Source organism: Lotus japonicus, chromosome 1 (genome assembly GCF_012489685.1).
Source record: "Lotus japonicus ecotype B-129 chromosome 1, LjGifu_v1.2".
NCBI classification, from domain to species: Eukaryota; Viridiplantae; Streptophyta; class Magnoliopsida; order Fabales; family Fabaceae; genus Lotus; species Lotus japonicus.
In genome coordinates this window covers 122,992,837-123,013,336 of record NC_080041.1, presented here as the reverse complement: position 1 = coordinate 123,013,336, position 20,500 = coordinate 122,992,837, and the positions used below count along the sequence as shown (strand labels likewise).

The 20,500-nt window shown below is 34.3% G+C and overlaps 2 protein-coding genes across 3 annotated transcripts; one reads left to right on the top strand and one right to left on the bottom strand.

The window, feature by feature from the left end:
• Window positions 1-8,969: 8,969 nt before the first annotated feature.
• Window positions 8,970-14,642, top strand: LOC130723511 (uncharacterized). The gene is made up of 4 exons (XM_057574589.1): window positions 8,970-9,054; window positions 9,133-9,237; window positions 9,359-9,930; window positions 14,472-14,642. Exons 1-4 carry the CDS (start codon window positions 8,970-8,972, stop codon window positions 14,529-14,531), a joined length of 822 nt encoding a protein of 273 aa, XP_057430572.1. The 3' UTR covers window positions 14,532-14,642.
• Window positions 14,643-16,828: 2,186 nt separating this feature from the next.
• Window positions 16,829-18,534, bottom strand: LOC130732583 (transcription factor bHLH100-like). 2 transcript variants are annotated; one of them, XM_057584598.1, is made up of 3 exons: window positions 18,168-18,534; window positions 17,368-17,727; window positions 16,829-17,253 (listed from the first exon to the last, which is right to left on the bottom strand). In XM_057584598.1, exons 1-3 carry the CDS (start codon window positions 18,471-18,473, stop codon window positions 17,170-17,172), a joined length of 750 nt encoding a protein of 249 aa, XP_057440581.1. In that variant the 5' UTR covers window positions 18,474-18,534; the 3' UTR covers window positions 16,829-17,169. The 2 variants fall into 2 exon arrangements, with proteins under 2 accessions (XP_057440581.1, XP_057440580.1); XM_057584597.1 differs by having other exon boundaries at window positions 17,368-17,730; window positions 18,168-18,531.
• Window positions 18,535-20,500: the final 1,966 nt, after the last annotated feature.

Genomic DNA, 20,500 nt, shown 5'->3' with positions numbered 1-20,500 from the left:
TGGAGGAGGGTTGTGAATCTTGTCAATTTTCTCATTATTATATCAATATAATTTTGCTTTCTAAAATAATATATAATGAACAACCTATAATAATTTTGAATTTAAATAGTCTAAATTTCTTAATATCTTGTTTACATATATCGCATATATAATAAATAATTTTAAAATATTGTAAATAGGTGCTGCCGGTCGATCTCAAACCTTAAACGGATGTGTTAACCGGTTTAATGACTGATTCGATTGGCTGAACATTGGTTATAACTTAATAATGATGTGAAATCAAAAGATATTAAGTTTAATAGTTCTATACCTTTCAGTCTTCTAATGATATCCTCCGACTTCATCATATCATGGGTGTAATAATATAAATACATGCATGCTTCTCATAATGTAATGCAGAAAAGAAAATCTACGGCTTGATTCATGCATGAAGCAAAATCATTAACTTTGAAGACCATATGTTAACATCATGCTTCTACTTGTTAAGTAGCTGGTCCTAATTAATTCCTATCCAATATTCACTTTTTCGATCTGTCTGATCAAAACCCAGAAGTGAGTCAGGCGAGTAAACTGAGGGGATTATCACATACATAATTAGAATATGTAGTTCAGTCATATATCGAACTGATTAACTACTAACAGCTATTGATTAGTAAATTAGGAAATTATCAAAGAAATGCCATAACTTATTTTCTAGCTGATTAAAAGCGCACCAAACAAGCATCATGTTCCATGCTAGATATACCCATAATTTAGTACTTTAGTTTGAAATTTGAAGGTATGCCACAATTAAATTAAATTCTCAGGTAGCATTCTTTCTTCTTGTTTTATGTATTGACTCTCTCCAAATATTTTCATCAATTCAATATGTAAACCACGTCTATTCGACCACATCAGGCATTCACTATTCTGACGGTATTTTACTGCATGCATAGAGTGGAAAGTAGTAAAATCAATAATAGCTTTACACTTTGTGGTGGTAAAAAAATCACAGCTTTGTGGTTTATGTATCTTTTTAAAATAGTGTACGTTATTAAACTCGATCTGATAACTGTCTATCAAGGTATTAAGTTTAGAGTTATTGATTGAACCGGTGGTACACTTATTGAACTTGTTATTATATATTTATATATATTGAGATATAGGGGTGCCAAAATCGGTCAACCCGGTCTCGCCCACAGCTAAACCTTTTAAGATGAGTCATCCACTTCAAATTTAGGAACAATGTTGGATAATACATCTCCCACTTTACAACGGGCTGGTGGGTGCATGCCAAAAATAAAAATAGGAATTGTGAGTGATTACACTCAAAACAATGCGGTTAACGGTTGATCTATCCAAAACGAGGAGAATGTCGATCTAACCCCACCTAAGATAGCTTAATAATAGGAATAAAATATTCAATAAGTACTAACAATAATAATAATAATAATAATAATAATAATAATAATAATAATAATAATAATGCAAAAATGTTAAAAACTTTAAAAGTAGTCTCCGAGAGTTAGTTCAAGTGGTAAGAGTTAGAGGATATAAGGGTTGGATGAGATGAAGGGTGAAGGATCTAGTGTTCGAACCCTGAGGAGGGATTAATTTACTAACATTACTAAACAACTAACATTGACCTATAAAAAAAACTTTAAAAGTAAAAAAAAAAGATCGTTGGGCTAGCGGGTCGCAACCCATAATTTAGTAAGTTAGTTTGAAATTTGAAGGTATACCACAATTAAATTAAATTCTCAGGCAGCACTCTTTCTTCCTTGTTTTGTGTATTGACCCTCTCCAAATATTTTCATCAATCTGATATCTAGACCACGTTTATTCAACCATACCAGACATTCACTATTCTGACGATTTTTTACTGCATGCATAAAGTGGGAAGTAGTAAAGTCAACAATAGCTTTACACTTTGTGGCGGTAAAAAAAATCATTGCTTTGTGGTTTATGTATCTTTTTAGATAGTGTACGTTATTAAACTCAATCTGATAATTATCTATCAAGATATTGAGTTTAGAGTTATTGATTGGACTAGATACACTTAATGTACTCATTCTTATATTGAGACATAAGGGTGCCAAAATCGGTCAACCCGGTCTCGCCCACAACTAAACCTTTTAAGATGGGTCATCCGCTCCAAATTTGAGTAGTGTGTTGGATAATGCATCTCCCATTTTACAACGGGCTGGTGGGTGCATGCCAAAAATAAAAATAGGAATTGTGAGTGATTACACTCAAAACAATGCGGTTAACGGTTGACATGTCTAAAACGAGTGGAATGTCGATGTAACCCCACCTGAGATAGCTTAGTAATAGGAATAAAATATTCAATAATATATACTCATAATCGCACTAATAATAAAAATTAATAATAATAATAATAATAATTAATAATAATAATAATAATAATAATAATAATAATAATAATAATGTTAAAAACTTTAAAAGTAGTCCCTGAGGGTTAGCTAAAGAGTAAGAGTTATGAGACATAAGGGTTGAGTGAGATAAATGGTGAAGGGTCCAGTGTTCAAACCCTAAGAAAGAATTAATTTACTAACATTACTAACAACTAACATTTTCCTATCTAAAAAAAACCTTTAAAAGTAAAAAAAAAAAAAAAAAAACAAACTTGACCGGCGCATCCCATCATCAACCCTATTCTTTTTGAGTTACGCTAGGTGGGCCAAAACAATTTGGTGTGTTTGGAAGGTTAACCCCTAGCCAACCCCATTATGGTGAATTGATGACCCGATGAGGATCATTTTGCTAATGAGATATTGGATATCTATTTAAATTTTTTTAAACTATCAGTACATACACATTAAATTTTATAATGGTTAACCATAACATGAATAAAGACAGGTTGCTTTAGAGATAATGATAATTGTTTGATGTATTTGAGTGGTGGGACCACACTTGCACAATATGACGATAACAATTGAAGGACTAAAATTGTGCAATAAATAAATTTTGCAGACCAAACTCACATAAAAAGAGAGTAGAGAATTAAGATTGCAAAATTATTAAACTAAGGGAATAAAGTTGAAATACTAAAGTACGAGGCTGAAATTAAAGATTCACTAAACTAGTGGATGTAAAGTAAAGTGTAATTAAGTCTTATGATTATTGACTTTCGATTGATCAATTTGAAAAGGTGATAAAAATATGTTTTTTTTTTTTGAAAATGATAAAGATATGGTTGAAACTTCGGTTTGAATTGTAATGATTAATTCTTCAATAGTGAAAAGCTTGAGCACTGCCTTACCCTTGTTCATTGAATTATCGAATGTCAAATAAAATTAGATTATCTAGAAACTTCTTTTTCCTTCCAAGATGTAGGATGTATGCACTGAATGTTCGAGAAAAGATTGAAACGTACACTCAAATTGCACTATATCTTTGCACTCAACATTTCTAAGAGAATGATGGCACAGGTAAAGCGAGGTTACATTGAATCATTTCTTCACAGCACCGCCACAATTAGTTAGAACACGCAAGCATTCATTCCAATTTGAAGATCAAATTATATTAGAAGCAGGAACGAGGTTACTACCAAAATATTACACCGGCGGTTTTCTTGAAATCACAGCAGAATGTCCGCCTCTAAATGCTACTTTCCTTGTAGTGGCCTATTAATGTATCTATTATGATATGATCGAGCCAAATAACCATTAGACCGATCAGTGCAGAGGATTCACAACCAAGTAAATGTCGTGATAATAGTCAGCTGACATGACAACCAAAATTAAGTCGTAACTCGTCAAAATACCTAGCTAAGTAAAGGTGATGCCGATATAATTAATGGTTCAAGACTGCTCAAGTAAAATTACTATCTCAGAAGCCACTTATAATGACAAAAAAGTTTAAACACTTTCATTGCCTCCCATATTGAACTCTTTAAAGTTTGATCATTTCATAACTTAAGCATTTTCATTTGCTTACATGTTGCTATTCTAAGACTTTGAGATATTCTTTTTGATCTTAAACTAACTTAAGTGTCTTTAGAAGGTAGATCCCTTGTAGTGGATTCACATTGGCTTGCTGCACTCATCATCACAGTCACCTCCGTATACCTTCGAACAGAGGAGCGCCATCCTCAATTTCTAGAAGAACCATTGACATCGTTTATGGGGAACTAAAAATCAATTATTGTGATTATGGTGGAATCATGTTACAACTAATCTTCAACGGAGAACTCCATTCCAGAAGCTCATACAAATTTTGATTCTACAAGAATTGATTCTCAATAAAGTGAAAAAAATTCACACACATTATCTAAGGATATCTTGTCAGGTCTTCGGACCTATTTATGGGGTATTGGCCGATTTTAGGGTTTTCAAATGTTTTCTCAGTTTTAGGCCAGTTTTGGGGGGATTTTTTGGCTGATTATAGGGTTCTGGACCGATTTCAGGGTTTTTGGCCGATTTACGGTTTCGAGCCGATTTCAAGGTTTCGAGGAGATTTTAGAGTTCATACTCGATTTTTGGGTTTTGACCATATTTTTGCGGTTTATGATCGATTTTAGGGCTGTTTTAATGGTTTATAGTTGATTTTAGTGTTTCAGGGCCATTTTAGGGTTGCAGGCCGATGTTAGGGTTTCATGCCGAGTTTAGGGTTTCAGGGTCAGTTTAAGTGTTTCAGATCGATTAAAGTGGTTGATGCCAAATTTTTTGGGTTTGTTACTGATTTTAGTGTTTGGCGCTGATTTTAAGGGTTTCAGGTCGATTTTAGTAATTTTTGTCAATCATGAAGTTCAGGCCATTTGTTTGTTTGTTTTTGGACCGATTTTAGAGTTTAGGTCTGACATTAGTTTTTGGGGTCAATTTCAAGGTTTATGACCAATTTTAGTGTTTAAGGTTGATTTTAGGCTATGTTGTCAATTTTATTGTGTCAGGTTGATTTTAGGGTTTATAGCTGAGTTTAGGTTTGGGTCAATTTTATGGTTTATGGTTGATTTTAGGAATTTAGACAAATTTTAGGGTTTAGGACTTGACGAGACTAGAGTTTACGGTCAGAAAAGAGGGAGAGAGAGAGAGGAGATTATTTGAAGTTTTAGGGCCATGGACTAACCCTAGCCTAGAGAGCTTTTGAGGGCTTTTGGCCCATATGACTTTTTTTATGTGGGGCTTTTTGGCCCTAACCCACGTGGGCTAAGGGTGGGTTAGGCTTTGTGGGCTAAATTGAGAGCTCTAGTTGTTATTCGTGTCGAATAATCTACATAGCCCATGATAAGATGAGTCACTACAAGTGTCCAAACTATAAAAAAAAAACTGCGACCCAAAAAAGAAAATTTATAAAATTTCAATAGGTCAAAATTTAAGGGTAGGAATAGGTGTCCAATATTAGGCCTAACCAGCCTTATATCTCTTTTCTAAATAAGTTAACAATGATTTGTGTCGAGAGCATTATGGTAGAAATAGATTCTTTAAGTGTGATAATTAAATGCTTTGAAGACCGGCAAAAGCCCACCTGAGATAGAAGTTGTAACACATGACCGCAAGCTACAGACAACAACTTTTCACAAAATCGTTTTTTCCTCACGTAAAGAGCAAGTTAATAATGTAATGATGTGTGCTTGAACCTCTTGCGATTTCTTTTCCATCATATCAAGGAACGATGGGTTACACCACTGGATCTTGTAGCTCATGCTCTTGGTTTGTCAATTAATATATTATTCCATAAAAAATGATTATATATGTAGAAAAACCTATTTACTTGAAAAAATAACAAACTTTTTTTTAATGTATTATATACTTTTAGTTATTCTATTGTAGTGAAATTATATGTTTATTGTATTAGCCTGTTTTGATGTAGGTCTACTAACATATTAAAAAAATTCTCTACAAATTAATAGGGTTTTAAATCAGGTCAAGCATTTGAAAAGGTTATATTAGGTCTCAAAAATAGTACGTTATCAAGTAATAGAATTAGATTTTGAACATGGGCTTAAGAAAATGGTTAGGCTTGGCCCATTTCCACGAATAAATAACTTTTTATACCGTAGAGAGTAACCCTATTTAAACGTCTCTAGCAATGAGTGAGGGCGCCGCTAATTTTTACAACAAATTAAACTACATGGAGACCTAACTACACAATGAGTGCGTAGCTGAGCCGTTCTTGCAAATCTAAACAGGTATACAATCTTAACTCAGATTAATTTTATTTGATAATTCATACCCAAAGCGATTTTATATTAAGATCAACAACTTGATTTAGTCTCGATATATAATTATTCTTTCTCTCTTTAAATTTACGGTACACGAAATATCTAGCAATTGATATATTTTGTAGAAAGAGTTTGTATCTTTATAGTTTTCTTACATTTCTTAAACCTCATGAGGGCCATGAGATCTCTCTAGGGAGTGTTTCCCATGCACCAACTTGAATTTTACTAGCTAGGCGCAGAGGTTTGAACCTTGAATTTGTGGTACCTTTAATCAAATTTCAAGAGAAAAATACTATTTGACCTTATTTGAATCTGATAGTCAAAACAAAAATATATATATGGCTATAGACCATTAAATTGGCTAATAAATCAATTATTTTAAATATATAAGTAACATGTTTGATTTGTAAGAAACTCGGTTAACTCAACTAGTAGAGACTAGTTATTAGTATTATAAAATAAACCATTTTACTTTTTTTTTGAAAAAACATAAACCATTTTACAAAATGAACATTTTGAATAATATTTTTTATATGATTATGTATATTTCATTCATATTTATATATTTATTTTATGTTTATTGTTTAGGAACTCAGTGGCGGAGCCAATTACATGTCACTCGACTGTTGATGAAGAATCCTACTCTTAGCAATTGAAAGTCATCTGCGCCGGTACATTATTTAATTTTAAATTATTATGATCAATAATATATCAAAGAAAATGATTTAATTAGATCTATAGGAAAATTAGATTGAAATGTTTTCTTATTGTAGTTTTTACTTGGCTAGTGACTTCAACATTGAAATAGTAATCGGAAGCTAGGACCCTTTCTTTCGATCTGGTTGCGGCTCTGTTTTTTTTTGCCTCTACTGGCTCTTCTTTTCCTGTTTCTTCTGGGTTTTGATCCCCTGCTTAGGCTGCTGTTTGGTTGGCCTCTGTTTTGACTTGTAATGGGTGTGGTACCCCTTGTACCACTATTTTTTGCTCCACTGTTATATATATAGTTATATACAATTACAAGTACTTATTTGCCTTTAAAAAAAACATTGAAATAGTAACATAGGTTTTGCCCCGTGCAATTACTTGAATTAAAATTATGTGAAAAATTAGTTTATAGTTAACAAATTCGCTTCTCCTTTGGTTACTTTATTATATACTCCCTCCGTTCAAGAAAGCTTGTAGTTTAAGGTTGTGGCACAAAGAGTAAGAAAATAATTATTGATAGCATAATTTGACTAGATTGCCCTTATTTAATTTTACTAGTATGATGTGCAACTATTAAATTATACTTAGATATAGAAGAATGTAATTAATAGAGAAGAGTTGTGGTTGGTTAATATGAAAGGTGATAAGTGAGAGAAAATGTATTAAATGAGGGTAGAGGTGGAAAAAATTAGCAAAAAATGCATTGGTTTTCTAAAACAACAAACATTTTGGGATATTGAAAAATGGTGCAAAACAACAAACTTTCAGGAACGGAGGGAGTATATGATTTTATCAGTTTGTATTGATTCGGTTGATGTGTTCATGTATACGGTTAATACAATATATTAATCATTAACAACATTGTGTATGAACCACGCTTTGTATGTCTTTCATTGAATTTTAGTGTTTGCGGCTGGGTGGCAGCCGCCCTTCCGCGACGGCAACTCGTTTATCCCTTTCTCCTTGCCCTAAGTTCTTCTTGTTAATAAAGCTTGTTGGCCTCGTCCTGCCTTCTAAAACGTTTACGGGAGGTCGTTGTCGTGGGCTTTGTGGCTTCTGGAACGTTTCTGGTTTTGTTTTCTGTGTTTCTTTCTAAGGGGGACTGGTTCATTCGTAGTCAATGAGGGTGACTGGGGTTTCGTGGTTGTGATGGAGTCAGGATCGCTGGTTGTGATGGCGCTGATATAGAGGCACTCTAGTCTCAAATCTTCAATGGGTTTTGTTGGCGGTGGTTTTTGGGTTCTTTGGTGGTGATGCGACTTTTGCCCGACACAGTTATGGGTGCTTGGGGTTCAGTGTCAGTGACGCTTATCTCTACTTCTTTTACTTCTGCTTGGTGAGGCAGAGCAAATTGAGACGTTGCTGAGATTGGTTTTTTGGAAGTTTGGTTCTCTTGGGATTTTCAACTATTTGCATCTTATTCGGTGTGTCTTTTGTTGTTTATGATTCGAACTTGCGCCTCTTTGCCTCTTGCCTTTTATGGGGCCTGCTGCACACCTTTTTTTCCATTTTAAATTATAATATTTTTTAAGTCGTCATGCTAAATTTGTACTTAAATAACTTATGTCTTGATTGTGAACACAGGAAGTCAGGAACCATAGTTTTGAAGAATAATTTTAAAGGGCATTCTAATTTATTGTGATCAAATACATGAGATCATACATTAAGATCGACTCAATCTATATAGATTTCTCTCAATACAATGTCCAGGCTGATACAAGTCAATATGAACATTTGTCTATACGGTAAGCTTATTCCATATATTCATCTAATTCTTATCATGTATGATCAAATTTTAGTTTCATAATTATACTACAATACTTTAATTTAATTTTTTTTAAATGAAAAATCTGTTATTATTCAAGAACACATTACATCAAGGATTATTATCTCAATTCACTTATTTTACTATACCTTCTTGATTTTTTTTGAGTACAACTATACCTTCTTGATGATGTCTAACCAAATTGATGTCAATATTTCTAGGACGAGATGTAAATTTGATTGCAATCATAGGAATACAATTGACAATTATAGAACTCATAAAGCTTCAATTCCTCACAATATTTTTGAGAGAAGTCAAAATGACCTTAATAAATTTATGAATTTTAACAATGTCAGTGATTGCGAACTATTAAGTGATGAGCGAGAAAATGATCAAGAAGTTCTCCTCAAGCGAACAACAGGTAACATTAAGATATTTTATAAAGTTATATTGTTTACTATGTTACAATATGTTGCTTCATTTCCTTTATTTTCTTCAGACAATGATGTTGGCTCGACGAATAATTGTAGTATTCAAGTGTCAAGTGTTCCATCACCAAAAGTTGGTCAAGGCCTCATGCAAGAAGAGCATACAAATAAACGAGGTAAGTTCGACTAAATTGAGTGTATTACATAGTTAGAATCAACTTTGATTGCAAGTATTCCTGATTCGAAGTGATGAGAACCAAAGTTGCTTTCATTCTTACCACTTTCCTTTGCCGACAGGTTGTGAAGTTGATGAAATTTCTAACAAGGAGCATGATATTAGCACTCGCAAATACAAGGATAAGATTCATTTTGAGGTTCATAATGAGTCCAATATAGGTTTAAGGAAAGAAACAGTTGTTACTGAAGAAGATATTGTAACTGATGATACAACTGAAGATCTTTCTTCAGAGTCGAATGACTTTGGGGTTTTTTTCCACAAGAAGCCTGGAAAGAATAACTATTTGACTGACATGATGAGGGAAATAGATGAGATGAAGACTAAGAAAGCCATTTCACAAGGACCAAGATATGATTGTACTTCCGATGTGGCTACATCTTCACATAAACTTCCAAAGGTATTGGATGGGGTGGATGTTCAAACTAAAAGAAGTCATACCATCAACAAGACCAAGAACAAAAGGATACAACAAGAACAAGATGACAATGACATGATTTCTGAGCAACCTGAACAACAACAACAAATAGAAGTGCAGGGTAAGATGGATCTTTCAGATGATGATTGCAACCTGGAGGCTTGGTCATCTTGCAAAAATTCCAAACTGGGTGAAGAAAATGGATCATATCCCAAAGTAAGTAAGAATAAGAATCTCTTTTCTAAATATTTTTCTTAACTAAAAAACAAAATGTTTCAAGAAGATGAAATTTCTTTCATGACTTGTATTCTTTCTTTGTATTTAGTAGCTTTAATTTGATTATAGTGGGCATGCCTATAATTTTAATTTAACACTACAAAAAAATGTATTTTTAGTGGCATTGATATTGTTAAGTTGTGGCATTTATTAAATGCCCCAAGTGTTATTAGTGGCATTCACCTTTAAGTGCCTCTATTACAGGTGTCACAACTGATTTGTGGCATTTTTTGCTTAAATGCCGGTTTTTGTATGCCACAAATGCTATTGGCATCTTTTAAATGCCACAAATTGAAAGTGGCATCTTTTTAAATGCCACAAACTACATATATGCCTCATTTTATCAATAATATTTTATTTACTTATATATTCATACTTTTATACTTTGTAGCTGAAATCCTGTTATCTTTTATAAAGAAAATGATTAATTAAAGGAAAATATTCTTAACAATCAATATAAGCTCTACCTTCACAAGAAAAATAAATAAATGGGCATGAACATGAAAGGACATATATGGTTCCAGCATCTGAATTTGAGTACATAAAGATTGAAACACCAAAGTACATAAATCGATTAGAAGAAGATATATGTAAACAGCCAACACTAGCTAACCAATTATATAAAGATTTAAAGACTCAAATATTGTTAAGACATTTCTTCATTGTATCTATATTGCCATCAATTGACCCTGCAATGAAAAGAGTAGGCATATGTCAAATTTCTAATCAGTAGCTGAAATCCTAAAAAAAACCATAGAGTAGGCTATGTCCTTTTTCCATTGAGATCGAACTAGAAGCCTAACTGACATGCATGACTCTACTCATCCATCTCATCCATTAATTCAATCCAATCTATCATATCAGCTACACAAGGGGAAGAGGGTTAAGGTGATGTTATAACTAATGCTAGGTGTGTGAACTATTGATCTATGCAACGAGATCGATTATACACATCATGCTCGAATTTTAAGAACACAGCCCCTTGCGGAAATAAGACATGAAAATAAACAGTTGCGGATGAACACAACCCCTTAAAGTGAATTCACAGTTGAATATGACATGAAATAATTTAGAGATTTAGAGAAATTTAGAGACAAACAAAAAACATAGTAAACTCGTAACAGTAGAAATAAGAAATGAGAGAATAGTTGTGGATGCAAGGACCCAATCAAGTAATCACTTCAATGAGAAATAGAAAGGAAAACATTCAGGATTCAAAACTAAATTTTCAAACTAGTGGCAAACATGACTAACCTCACTAACATTAGTGAAATCCTTTTGCATGATCAGTTGTTTCATTCGGTTCATCGTAAAATTGTTGGTTTGAGTTAGTTCTTGTTCCACCTGCTCCTACATGTCATTTGGGTGAATTGATAGCATGTCATTAACTTAACTTATTTTGAATCAGCAGCACAAAAATACAGTAAAATTAGTATGGCTACATGTGTAAAATAATAATCATAACTTAAATAAACTTAAAAACATATGACATACAACCCAAGGGCAGAGGCTCCCTTTGAGACATAGAAACACTTCAGCACACTTTATCTAAAAGAAAACACAATACTCCACAGTTCAGATAGATGTATTACCAACAGTATATAAAAACCGTACAAATTTTGTAAAAACAAACACCCAATCTGCTAATTGTGAGATACAAAAAAAAAATTACCTGAGAAGACTCATCTAAAGACGAAGCCTTAGCTCGACTTCTTCTTCCTTCTAACACATCATGCACATTTACATAGCTAACCATGGGTGTCTGCAATAAAAGAGTTGCAATGATTTTATCAACTATTCTTTCCAAGTTATCACCGAAAGAATACATGTAATAGGGCAACACTGCAATGGTTTATCTCGTCCGCAGTATAATCAGTTTCAATATTATTATCCATTCCAATCGCTGCACCGTACCAAGTAAAACTTTCAACACTGCAATGGTTCTGGAAAGAGTACCTTGTAGGACCTATTGACAATGGAAAGAAGCATAAAACTTTCAAAACTCTATCGAACATAAAGACCAAATCAGACTTTACTCAAGTACACATATATACCTTCTCCACGATGATGATACGCCCTTCAAGTACACATATATTAGATACTTAGGACATCAATCAGCATTATCAACAATCTCCATTGTCACGAAATCAAACCCACATGATTCCCTGTTTCATGGATCAACTAACAGATGCATATATATCACCAAGGAAAATCCAACTTCAAAAGTAAGGAAAAATAGGCGCAGGATACTGAATGAAGACAAAAATCATGCATGACCTTATTTGCCTCACCACCATCATTCTTGACAGTACTCTGTCAATCAGTTGTAGTATATTAATCTAAGAGTTAATCAAAGGCTTTTACCAAAGCATCATCATCTAAAGTGAACTGAATTTCCTCTTTACCGTGAACATTTTTATCTCATCTCAAGAACGCTCTTAAACTATAATATTTTGTTAAGGGTGATGACAAATGATGTTAGAAGCTTTTATGCTAGGTAGGTTTACAAAGGATTTCCAACATAACCAAATATATTAGAAATCCAATTACTAAATAACACAACTGAGACTGCAACACTAGCTCAAAAAATAAAGAGTGCAACACAAAACAGTTGGAAAATCAGCAGCTAAGCCCAAAAGTAATAAATTCATTGAAATTCCATTAAATCACAACAACTGAACAATCATAGGTCACAAGTGGTTCAAATCCAGTTGATTGGAATAACTCCCAAGCATCTCTAGCACAATGGTTAAAGCTTTTATCATAAACAACTATCTACACAGGACAAGAGTATAACTAGTGAAACTAAATGAAAACCAAGAATATCTCATATTTGAATTTTGATAATCACTTACAAGATTCAATTTCTATTATACATGGAAGCGATTACTAATATAGAAACAGATAAGTGTCTCCACAAGATGAAAAAGAAAATCGATACAGCATAACAAAAACTCATTATTGCCTATCTTTGACCTGCGAGCATTTGAAATTAAAAAACACTTGCTAATTGTTCTCAGACAAAAAAATTGACCAATCCACAATCAATCAAACAAGCAAGAAATTGAAATTGATTTGAACAAAATGGTAGGTAGATAGAGAGAGTAACCTTTGGGCCAATCAGAGACAACCCTTTGCTTAAGCATATCGACGGTGGCGGCGGAGGAGTACCTGAAGGGCCCGAATTCACCAGAAACTTGATGTCAACCAAGTCCTCTTCCAGCATTTGAATTCACCTTTGCTTCTTCTTCTTCTCACGCAAACCCTAACCTCCAAAAGTACACACAAATGCATCAGAAGACCATTTAGCAAGGAACCAACTCCAGAAACTTTGGATCGATAAACTTACCATCCAGAATTTCTGAGAGAGAAACAGAGAGAACCGTCACCTTCACGCGATCTCCATCACCTTCACGCAAACCTCGATGCCAAAATTGTGTTCGTTATCACCTTCACGAGAATCTCCACCTTCGCGAACCTTCATTCTCGGTGTTTGAATTGGACGCCGATGAGGAAGTTGAGGATGTAGGCGATCATGAGGCCAACGACGAGGACGGAGATGATGGTGGTGCCGCTGAGATTGATGAGGAGGTGGCGGAGGGGACGATGGTGATCCAGTAGTTGTGGGCGAAGTTGAGGGATCCGGCAGAGGAGGAGAGGAGGTGGCGATTATTGCCGTCATGGCGGTGGTGCAATGGCGGAAGGTGGTGTTAGGGTTTGGGAAAGAGGAAGAAGGGGGAAGAAAAGGACGGGGCACTGGTGGAGGAGGAGAGAGGAAATATGTAAGGTTTTTCTTTTTCCTTTTTGGTTTAAAATTTTGGAATTGAGTGAAAGTTAAAAAAAAATTATATATTAAAATTGAAAAGGGTTATTTGTGGCATTTAAGTTAAGTGCCACTTCAGAAAATTGCTATCAATTAGCTGCTAATTAGCTAGGAGTGCGTTTTTAAATTAGTGGCATTTAAATTAAGTGCCACTTTAGAAAATTGCTGTCAAATAGCTGCTAACTAGCTAGGAATGCGTTTTTATATTAGTGGCATTCTAATTAAATGCCAGAATAATATACGTTTGTGGCATCTTTTGGTAAATGCCACAAATACTATGCCACTAAAAACAAGTTTTTTTGTAGTGTAATAAACATATTTTTGTGATAATTACATGTTAGACTTTCAATAAATTGTGTATTTATATAGTTCTTCATAGATGATGAAACATGGCAGTCAGAAATATTATGGAATAGGTGAAATATGTGACATGTTTAACTAAAGCTATAAGTGACTTAATCATGTGCTTGCTTAATGCATTTTTAGCTTATAAAAAAAAAGTGACATAATCATGTGTGTGCATTTAATAGACTTTTCCTGTACCAAAAATAAAATAGACTTTTCCATCACATAATTCATTTTGGAATATTTTAGCTCGTTTATTTACATATATTTTTTGAATATATTTCCACTTTAATGTATTTTATATTGGCTGTAGGTGAAAGTAGTTGAAAAGGCAAGAAAGAGAGGGAAAAGGTCATTTCCCAAAAAGCATTAAAAAGAAGGCATATTGGGCTCACAGGTCCAACCGCGGTCAGGCGCGGAGCATGGTTCAACCTCATCCCAACAACAACATATTTTGACATTTTGTTTACTGCCGTTCATTCAATTTCCGGTTTAACTATGATTTTATATCTCTTAGGATTTATTTATTTGGGATAGTTGCTAGTGGATTTATTTTCACTCAACTAGATTAAATTTGATTTTATCATATAGCTTTTTAGAGTTATATATGGATATGTAGGTACTTCACTACTATTCTTTTTGTGCTTTACCTCAGACACCAAAGCTACATTGCCTAAATCTAAATTCACTTATATTTTCTTTCACCCGATTTAAATCCTAATTTTCCTATCTCTCTTCTACGTACTATGTCAATTCAAGAGAACAAATATCTTTTCAAAAATAAAATAAAATTCAAGAGAACAAATATGTGGCATAAATCATTCTTGGATAGGCGAGGGAATGTACAAGACTCCAAGATTTTGACCAATGACAATTAAAGATCTCATAGACCCTTGATACCAACCTTTACCTCTTACGTTTATCTTTTGTTTGTTAAATTTCTCTTTCTATATATCTTCCTGGCTTAATTCCACTTTGGGCCCCTGATGTTTCAGAAATGTGCTATCGGGGCCCCCCGTGTTTAAACGTAGCGGTCAGGCACCCCAACGTTTCAAAAACGTGCGATCCAACCCCTTCTGTTAAGCTCCGTTAGTTGACCAAACGGAGGCCCTTTCATTAATTGACGTGGATTTTCTCTAACCGCAGCTTTGCCTTCCTCTGATGACCATCAATGGTGAACAACACCGGCACAATTCAAAGCAAGGACTTAGGAGAGATGAACAAGACTAAAATTAGGGTTTGAAAAGGGGAAATCAGAAATTGGAAGAAAGGTTGATTCCTTACCATGAATTGATCAGCAATTCGAACAGAGAAGAGAAAGAGCTATCCAACGCAGGTTCTACAGATTCTCCGGCGAAGGTCTCGCCGGAGAAGACGATGGTTGGCGGCGGCGGCTGGCGGTGGAGGGCGGCGGAACGACAAATTTCTTGGGGGGTTTTGTTGCGGACAGTGAGAGGAGTACGGTGGTGGTGGTGGTTTCTCCAACAGCTAAGCGGTTTGCTGGAGATCGGGATTTGAAGGTGGCTGAAATTAGGGTTTGGTTTCTCCTCTATTTCTCTGTTGTTTCTCATCATGTTGGTGATGATGATGCTCGCGGGACTGAAGGAGGTGGCGGCGTCATCGTGGCTGCTGGCGGTGGTGGCTAGCTTGGGTGATGCCAGGGTGGTTTGCACATGGAAGGAGAAGAAGAGAAATATCAGGACAGGAACGGTGGTGATGGTGTAGCCTCTGGAAGGAGAGTGACCAGGCGGTGGTGGTTGTCATCAGGAGGAGAAGAAGGTGTTGGTAGTGCTGCAACCTTAGGGAAAATAATCAGAAGAAGAAGAAAATGGGTCTTGGAGAGGAAGAAAGAAAGAGTCGAGAGGTTGAGGGAGAGCATGAGTGAGTGAACGCGTGAGGGAGAGAGAGAGAAGAGAGTGAGAGAAAATCCACGTCAATTAATGAAAGGGTCTCCGTTTGGTCAACTAACGGAGCTTAACAGAAGGGGCTGGATCGCACGTTTTTGAAACGTTGGGGTGCCTGACCGCTACGTTTAAACACGGGGGGCCCCGATAGCTCATTTCTGAAACATCAGGGGCCCAAAGTGGAATTAAGCCTATCTTCCTTCATTAATAGTGACTTGGCTTCTAGTCCCGATTCCAAATATTCAGTAACTGGCTTCAGTATCTTCTACGGTTCCTCCTTGATTAGCTGGAAGTCTAAGAAACAAAAGACTGTTTCTTGATCTTCCTCAGCACAATATCGAGCTGTAGCCCCCACTATACTCGTAAGATTCAACGGGTACTTTATTTGTTGCAGGATCTTCATAAGCGTACAAAGCATTTAGAGATTGATTGTCATCTTATTGGAGACAAAGTTCAAGATGGCACCATTAATCGAATATTCGATTAATGCCTATCTACACACTAAGGCACACTCTTCATTCTACTTCCTTCAATAATCTTATTTCAAAGGCATGATGAATATCTATGCCTCAACTTGAGGGGGATAAGAGCTGATTAATTCTGTTAGCAATTAGCTAATTGCCTAATTCTGTTTACCGCTTAGTTAGCAGCAGTTAGCTGGTTAGTTATCTGTTGTAAGTGGTCAGTTCTGAGCTTCCCTTCCTAAGATCATTGTACATAAAACATTGAATGAAGTAATACACAACACATTTTAGCTTTCTGTATATCAATAACAAAAGGGCCGGGTTTTAATTTAACATTTTTGTTTACAGAACATACACTAACTCCTAAAATCTACAATATATATAATATACATACATATATACCCAAATCATATTGTAGGGGTTTTTTAAATGTCCCTATGCAAAGATTGGATTAAATCACCCTAATCATAAACGTGAACCAATTATATTTAAGATAAGTGGTACGTAATTGTTGTCTTCTAAGCTGTGATCCGTGTTTTCCAAAATATGTACAACTGGTATAGGAGTCAACTCCTCAAACTAAATATCAGAGCAGTACAGTGAATAACATTTGATCTTCATAATTAGAGCCACCACTTATTTATTAGAACATCCATTGCTTCTTCTCATATATTGACAAAAGCTTCTGAGTTAGAATATCAGACTCTAATCTCTGAGTTTTTTCCACCTGCACAAACACCAAGTAGAAGGCAATTTAATTAGTTTCAAAAATCGAAACTTAAATAACCAGTTAACAACAATAATGTATAAAAGAAGAAGAAAAAAGTATAAGGATATATACCTGGAAATGCAAGTTATAGAAGATCCTTCCTCCAAAGGTTTCAGTGGAAGAAGCATTTAGCAGAAAATACCCATTATTTTCCAAACACAGCAAGATCTCAGTTAGTGGAGTCTTGTGGTGGGCCTCATAAGAGGAAATATGAATAGCAGCCTCACTATCATTGAGCCAACTATTTGAAACTATGAAATCAGAGTTGTGATGGGGAATCTTCTTCCCTGGAGATTCTTCGTTTACTGCATCTCCTTGACTAATAATTTTCGGTAGAAGCTTCTCCTTTTTCTTCGTTTGTCCTTTCACTTGCTTTTGTAACTCAGGTATGTATTTTATGACTTGGGAAATTGTAGCTGGAATGCTCATTTTCTTCTGCAACATTACACAGAATGAGATCTTTACTAATCATAATTTAGGTACCATGTCCATAATTATGAAAGGGAAAATGTTACTTGTACATATGCGGATAGACAATAGACACACACATTAAATGTTGCGGCGGTCCAAAAACTGCTGTTGATGTGCGTGTATATTGTATGTCCGCTTCTAATGTATGTTTATCTTTTATATATGATCTTGTTTACCATAAATCAAGAAAAATATGGTTCAGAAAACTCTTTTCTACAAATTAGTTTTAGTACATAAAAATTATACAGTGGATTGAATATTTGTTTAAAGAACATAGTTCACGGGAGGATCAGTTTATAATGGTCCAGTAGTTTGTTCCATCCCATTTGATGTTCCAAAGCTTTTAACTACCAAATTTAAAGAAAAGGCTAAAAGGAGAAAGCTAGAGAAAACTGAAGTACCGTTTGATCTTGTCCGGGAAGAAGTGAACGAAGTGAGGCAATCAAGGTATTGATCTTTTTGCGGCGGTCACGTTCGCTAGCATTGTGGCTAAGCTTCTTGACCATGGTAGTGTCTGGGGATGGTGAAGTAGATTTTTCAACTTCAACCTGTGGCTGTGGTGAAGAAAATTGATGAGGAAATGAGTACTCTGATGAGGACACACTTTCTTTATTGAAGTAGCTCTGGTTATGGCTGAAGGGATCCTCATCTAAGAGACTTTCCATGTTTGAGTATGAGAACACAGGAGTAGGGAGGAATGGAAGCATGATGGGGATTTGCTAGAAGCTGTAAATTGGTTACATAACTAATGAGATGATCAATGGCCTTTATATATATAGAAGTCATCCTATATGTCAGCTTATATCCATGTTGGTACATATAGATGAATTAAGAATGAGTGACGATTTTAAAAACAAATAAAAAAAATTGTTTCTAATTCTTGTGCACATAACTAGGGTTAGACATTAAACAATTCAATAAATTACCCATTATAAAGAAATCATTTTCTTACCAGTGATTTAGCAGCTAGGTGCGCATGTCTGCAGTGTGGCATCCATGTGTTTGTCTGTGTTGGGGAGAGGGTGAAAAGGTTAACCACGTGCCCAAAACAAATTACTTTTTTCTAGGAATGTGGTCACTTGTTTCTAAAATTGTTGCATGTCTCTTCCAACCAAAAATGACAATGAATTTCAAATCTATGAGCACCTGTAAAATATATTCACAATAAATAGAGGATTGGATATAGATAAATACCAGTAAAAAGTATTTGGTATAGTTGCAGCTATAAGTACTATAGTACTCAACTCAGTGAGTGACGGAACTAGGAAAAATAGTATTAGAGGTCAAAATAAAATTTAAATAATGTTAAAGTTTTTAATTAGCAATAAACACAGATATACACAAAATAATTAAACTAATTTAAATACTCATTGAAAATGTATTATAAGTTATATTAATAATGTTAGAAATTTACTTTTTCATTTTTTCCAATTTTTTTAGTTTTTTTAATATTGGGTTATTTTTTACATTAATTTTTATTTATTTATCATTCTCAAAAATGTTTCTATTGAAAAAAATAAATTATTCTTTTACTCTTGATTATTAGTTTTCTTAGAAAAATTTATATATTAATTCTATGCTCTAAAACTATTAGTTTTTCTCTGATAACAAAAAATGTTCTAAGACTATTATGTTTCCAACACTCATGTTTCTATGCAAAGAAAGAAGATATGATTGTTTTAAATCTTGCACTAATTATAGTATAAAAGTAACAAAGTAATAAGTAAAATAACGTTCATTAAGGCATATAGGTACATGAAAGTATATCTCAAAAAAATCATCAAGCTTGAGGAGAGACAGAACACACAAAAAATTGCCAAAAACATACTCCTTTTGTAAAAAATGAAACCTTTTTGAATATTACTAAAAAAACTGTTGCGGAGGGGATTGAACCGGATCGAACCCTCTATAGGCAGGTGAAAAGACAAGGATCTCAACCACTGGGCCAACGCATCTAATACATCAATTAGTGCAGCGGGCCTGGCACTCCCCTGTTCTAAATGGTTCCGCCACTAACTCAACTTGTCTATACCGCACACACAATATTTATTATTTTTATTGTATACTCTCTCTTTTTTTTAAGTGTTATTCTAGCAGAAAGCTCCACAATCAAGATAGTGGGTTATTGGAGTTTTTTTTCCCATTCTACCCTCTCACATTCTAATCATGAAGTTATAAAGTTTTCCAACCAAAATAGTGGATAATTAAATTTTTTTCCACTCTTTCACATATCATTAAACCATTTATCATTCTTCCCTCACTAGTAGCAGTAAAAATTTATAACCCCCTCCAATTCCAACGAAATATAACATTTTCCTTTGATAGATGTTAACACCTTTTTTCTATGTAACTTTGAAAGCTCTTTTAGGTACTTTCATTGGAATTTAATTTCCAGTTACTAGACAAGACTTTGAATTGATGTGACGAGAATTTAATTTCCACTTACTGGTAAGAGTATAATTGACAAAATTGACCTTAAAACATCAAAACGACACTTAAATAGGAACAAAAAAATTCTTCTAAAACGACACTTAAAAAGGAACAGAGAGTATATACACTTGGTCGTATGTTAACGAACTTAATTAAAATTATAATTTTTGACTTACTCTTTTTAAAAAATAACTGAATAACTAATGACTTAATATTATATATATATACATGAACCTAAAGTTATAATTTTCTCAATTACATCTTTTAAAAATATTTATGACTAGTTGATTAATTTTACTTGTTA

Bases quoted from the DNA above. Each gene is read 5' to 3' on its own strand.
- LOC130723511 (XM_057574589.1), top strand. From the start codon at position 8,970: ATGAATTTTAACAATGTCAGTGATTGCGAACTATTAAGTGATGAGCGA. The intron at 9,238-9,358 runs GTAAGTTCGACT...CTTTGCCGACAG, and splicing joins AGAGCATACAAATAAACGAG to GTTGTGAAGTTGATGAAATT. The intron at 9,931-14,471 runs GTAAGTAAGAAT...TATTGGCTGTAG, and splicing joins AAAATGGATCATATCCCAAA to GTGAAAGTAGTTGAAAAGGC.
- LOC130732583 (XM_057584597.1), bottom strand. From the start codon at position 18,473: ATGCTTCCATTCCTCCCTACTCCTGTGTTCTCATACTCAAACATGGAA. The intron at 17,731-18,167 runs GTACTTCAGTTT...GTAATGTTGCAG, and splicing joins TTCCCGGACAAGATCAAACG to AAGAAAATGAGCATTCCAGC. The intron at 17,254-17,367 runs GTATATATCCTT...GTGTTTGTGCAG, and splicing joins TCTATAACTTGCATTTCCAG to GTGGAAAAAACTCAGAGATT.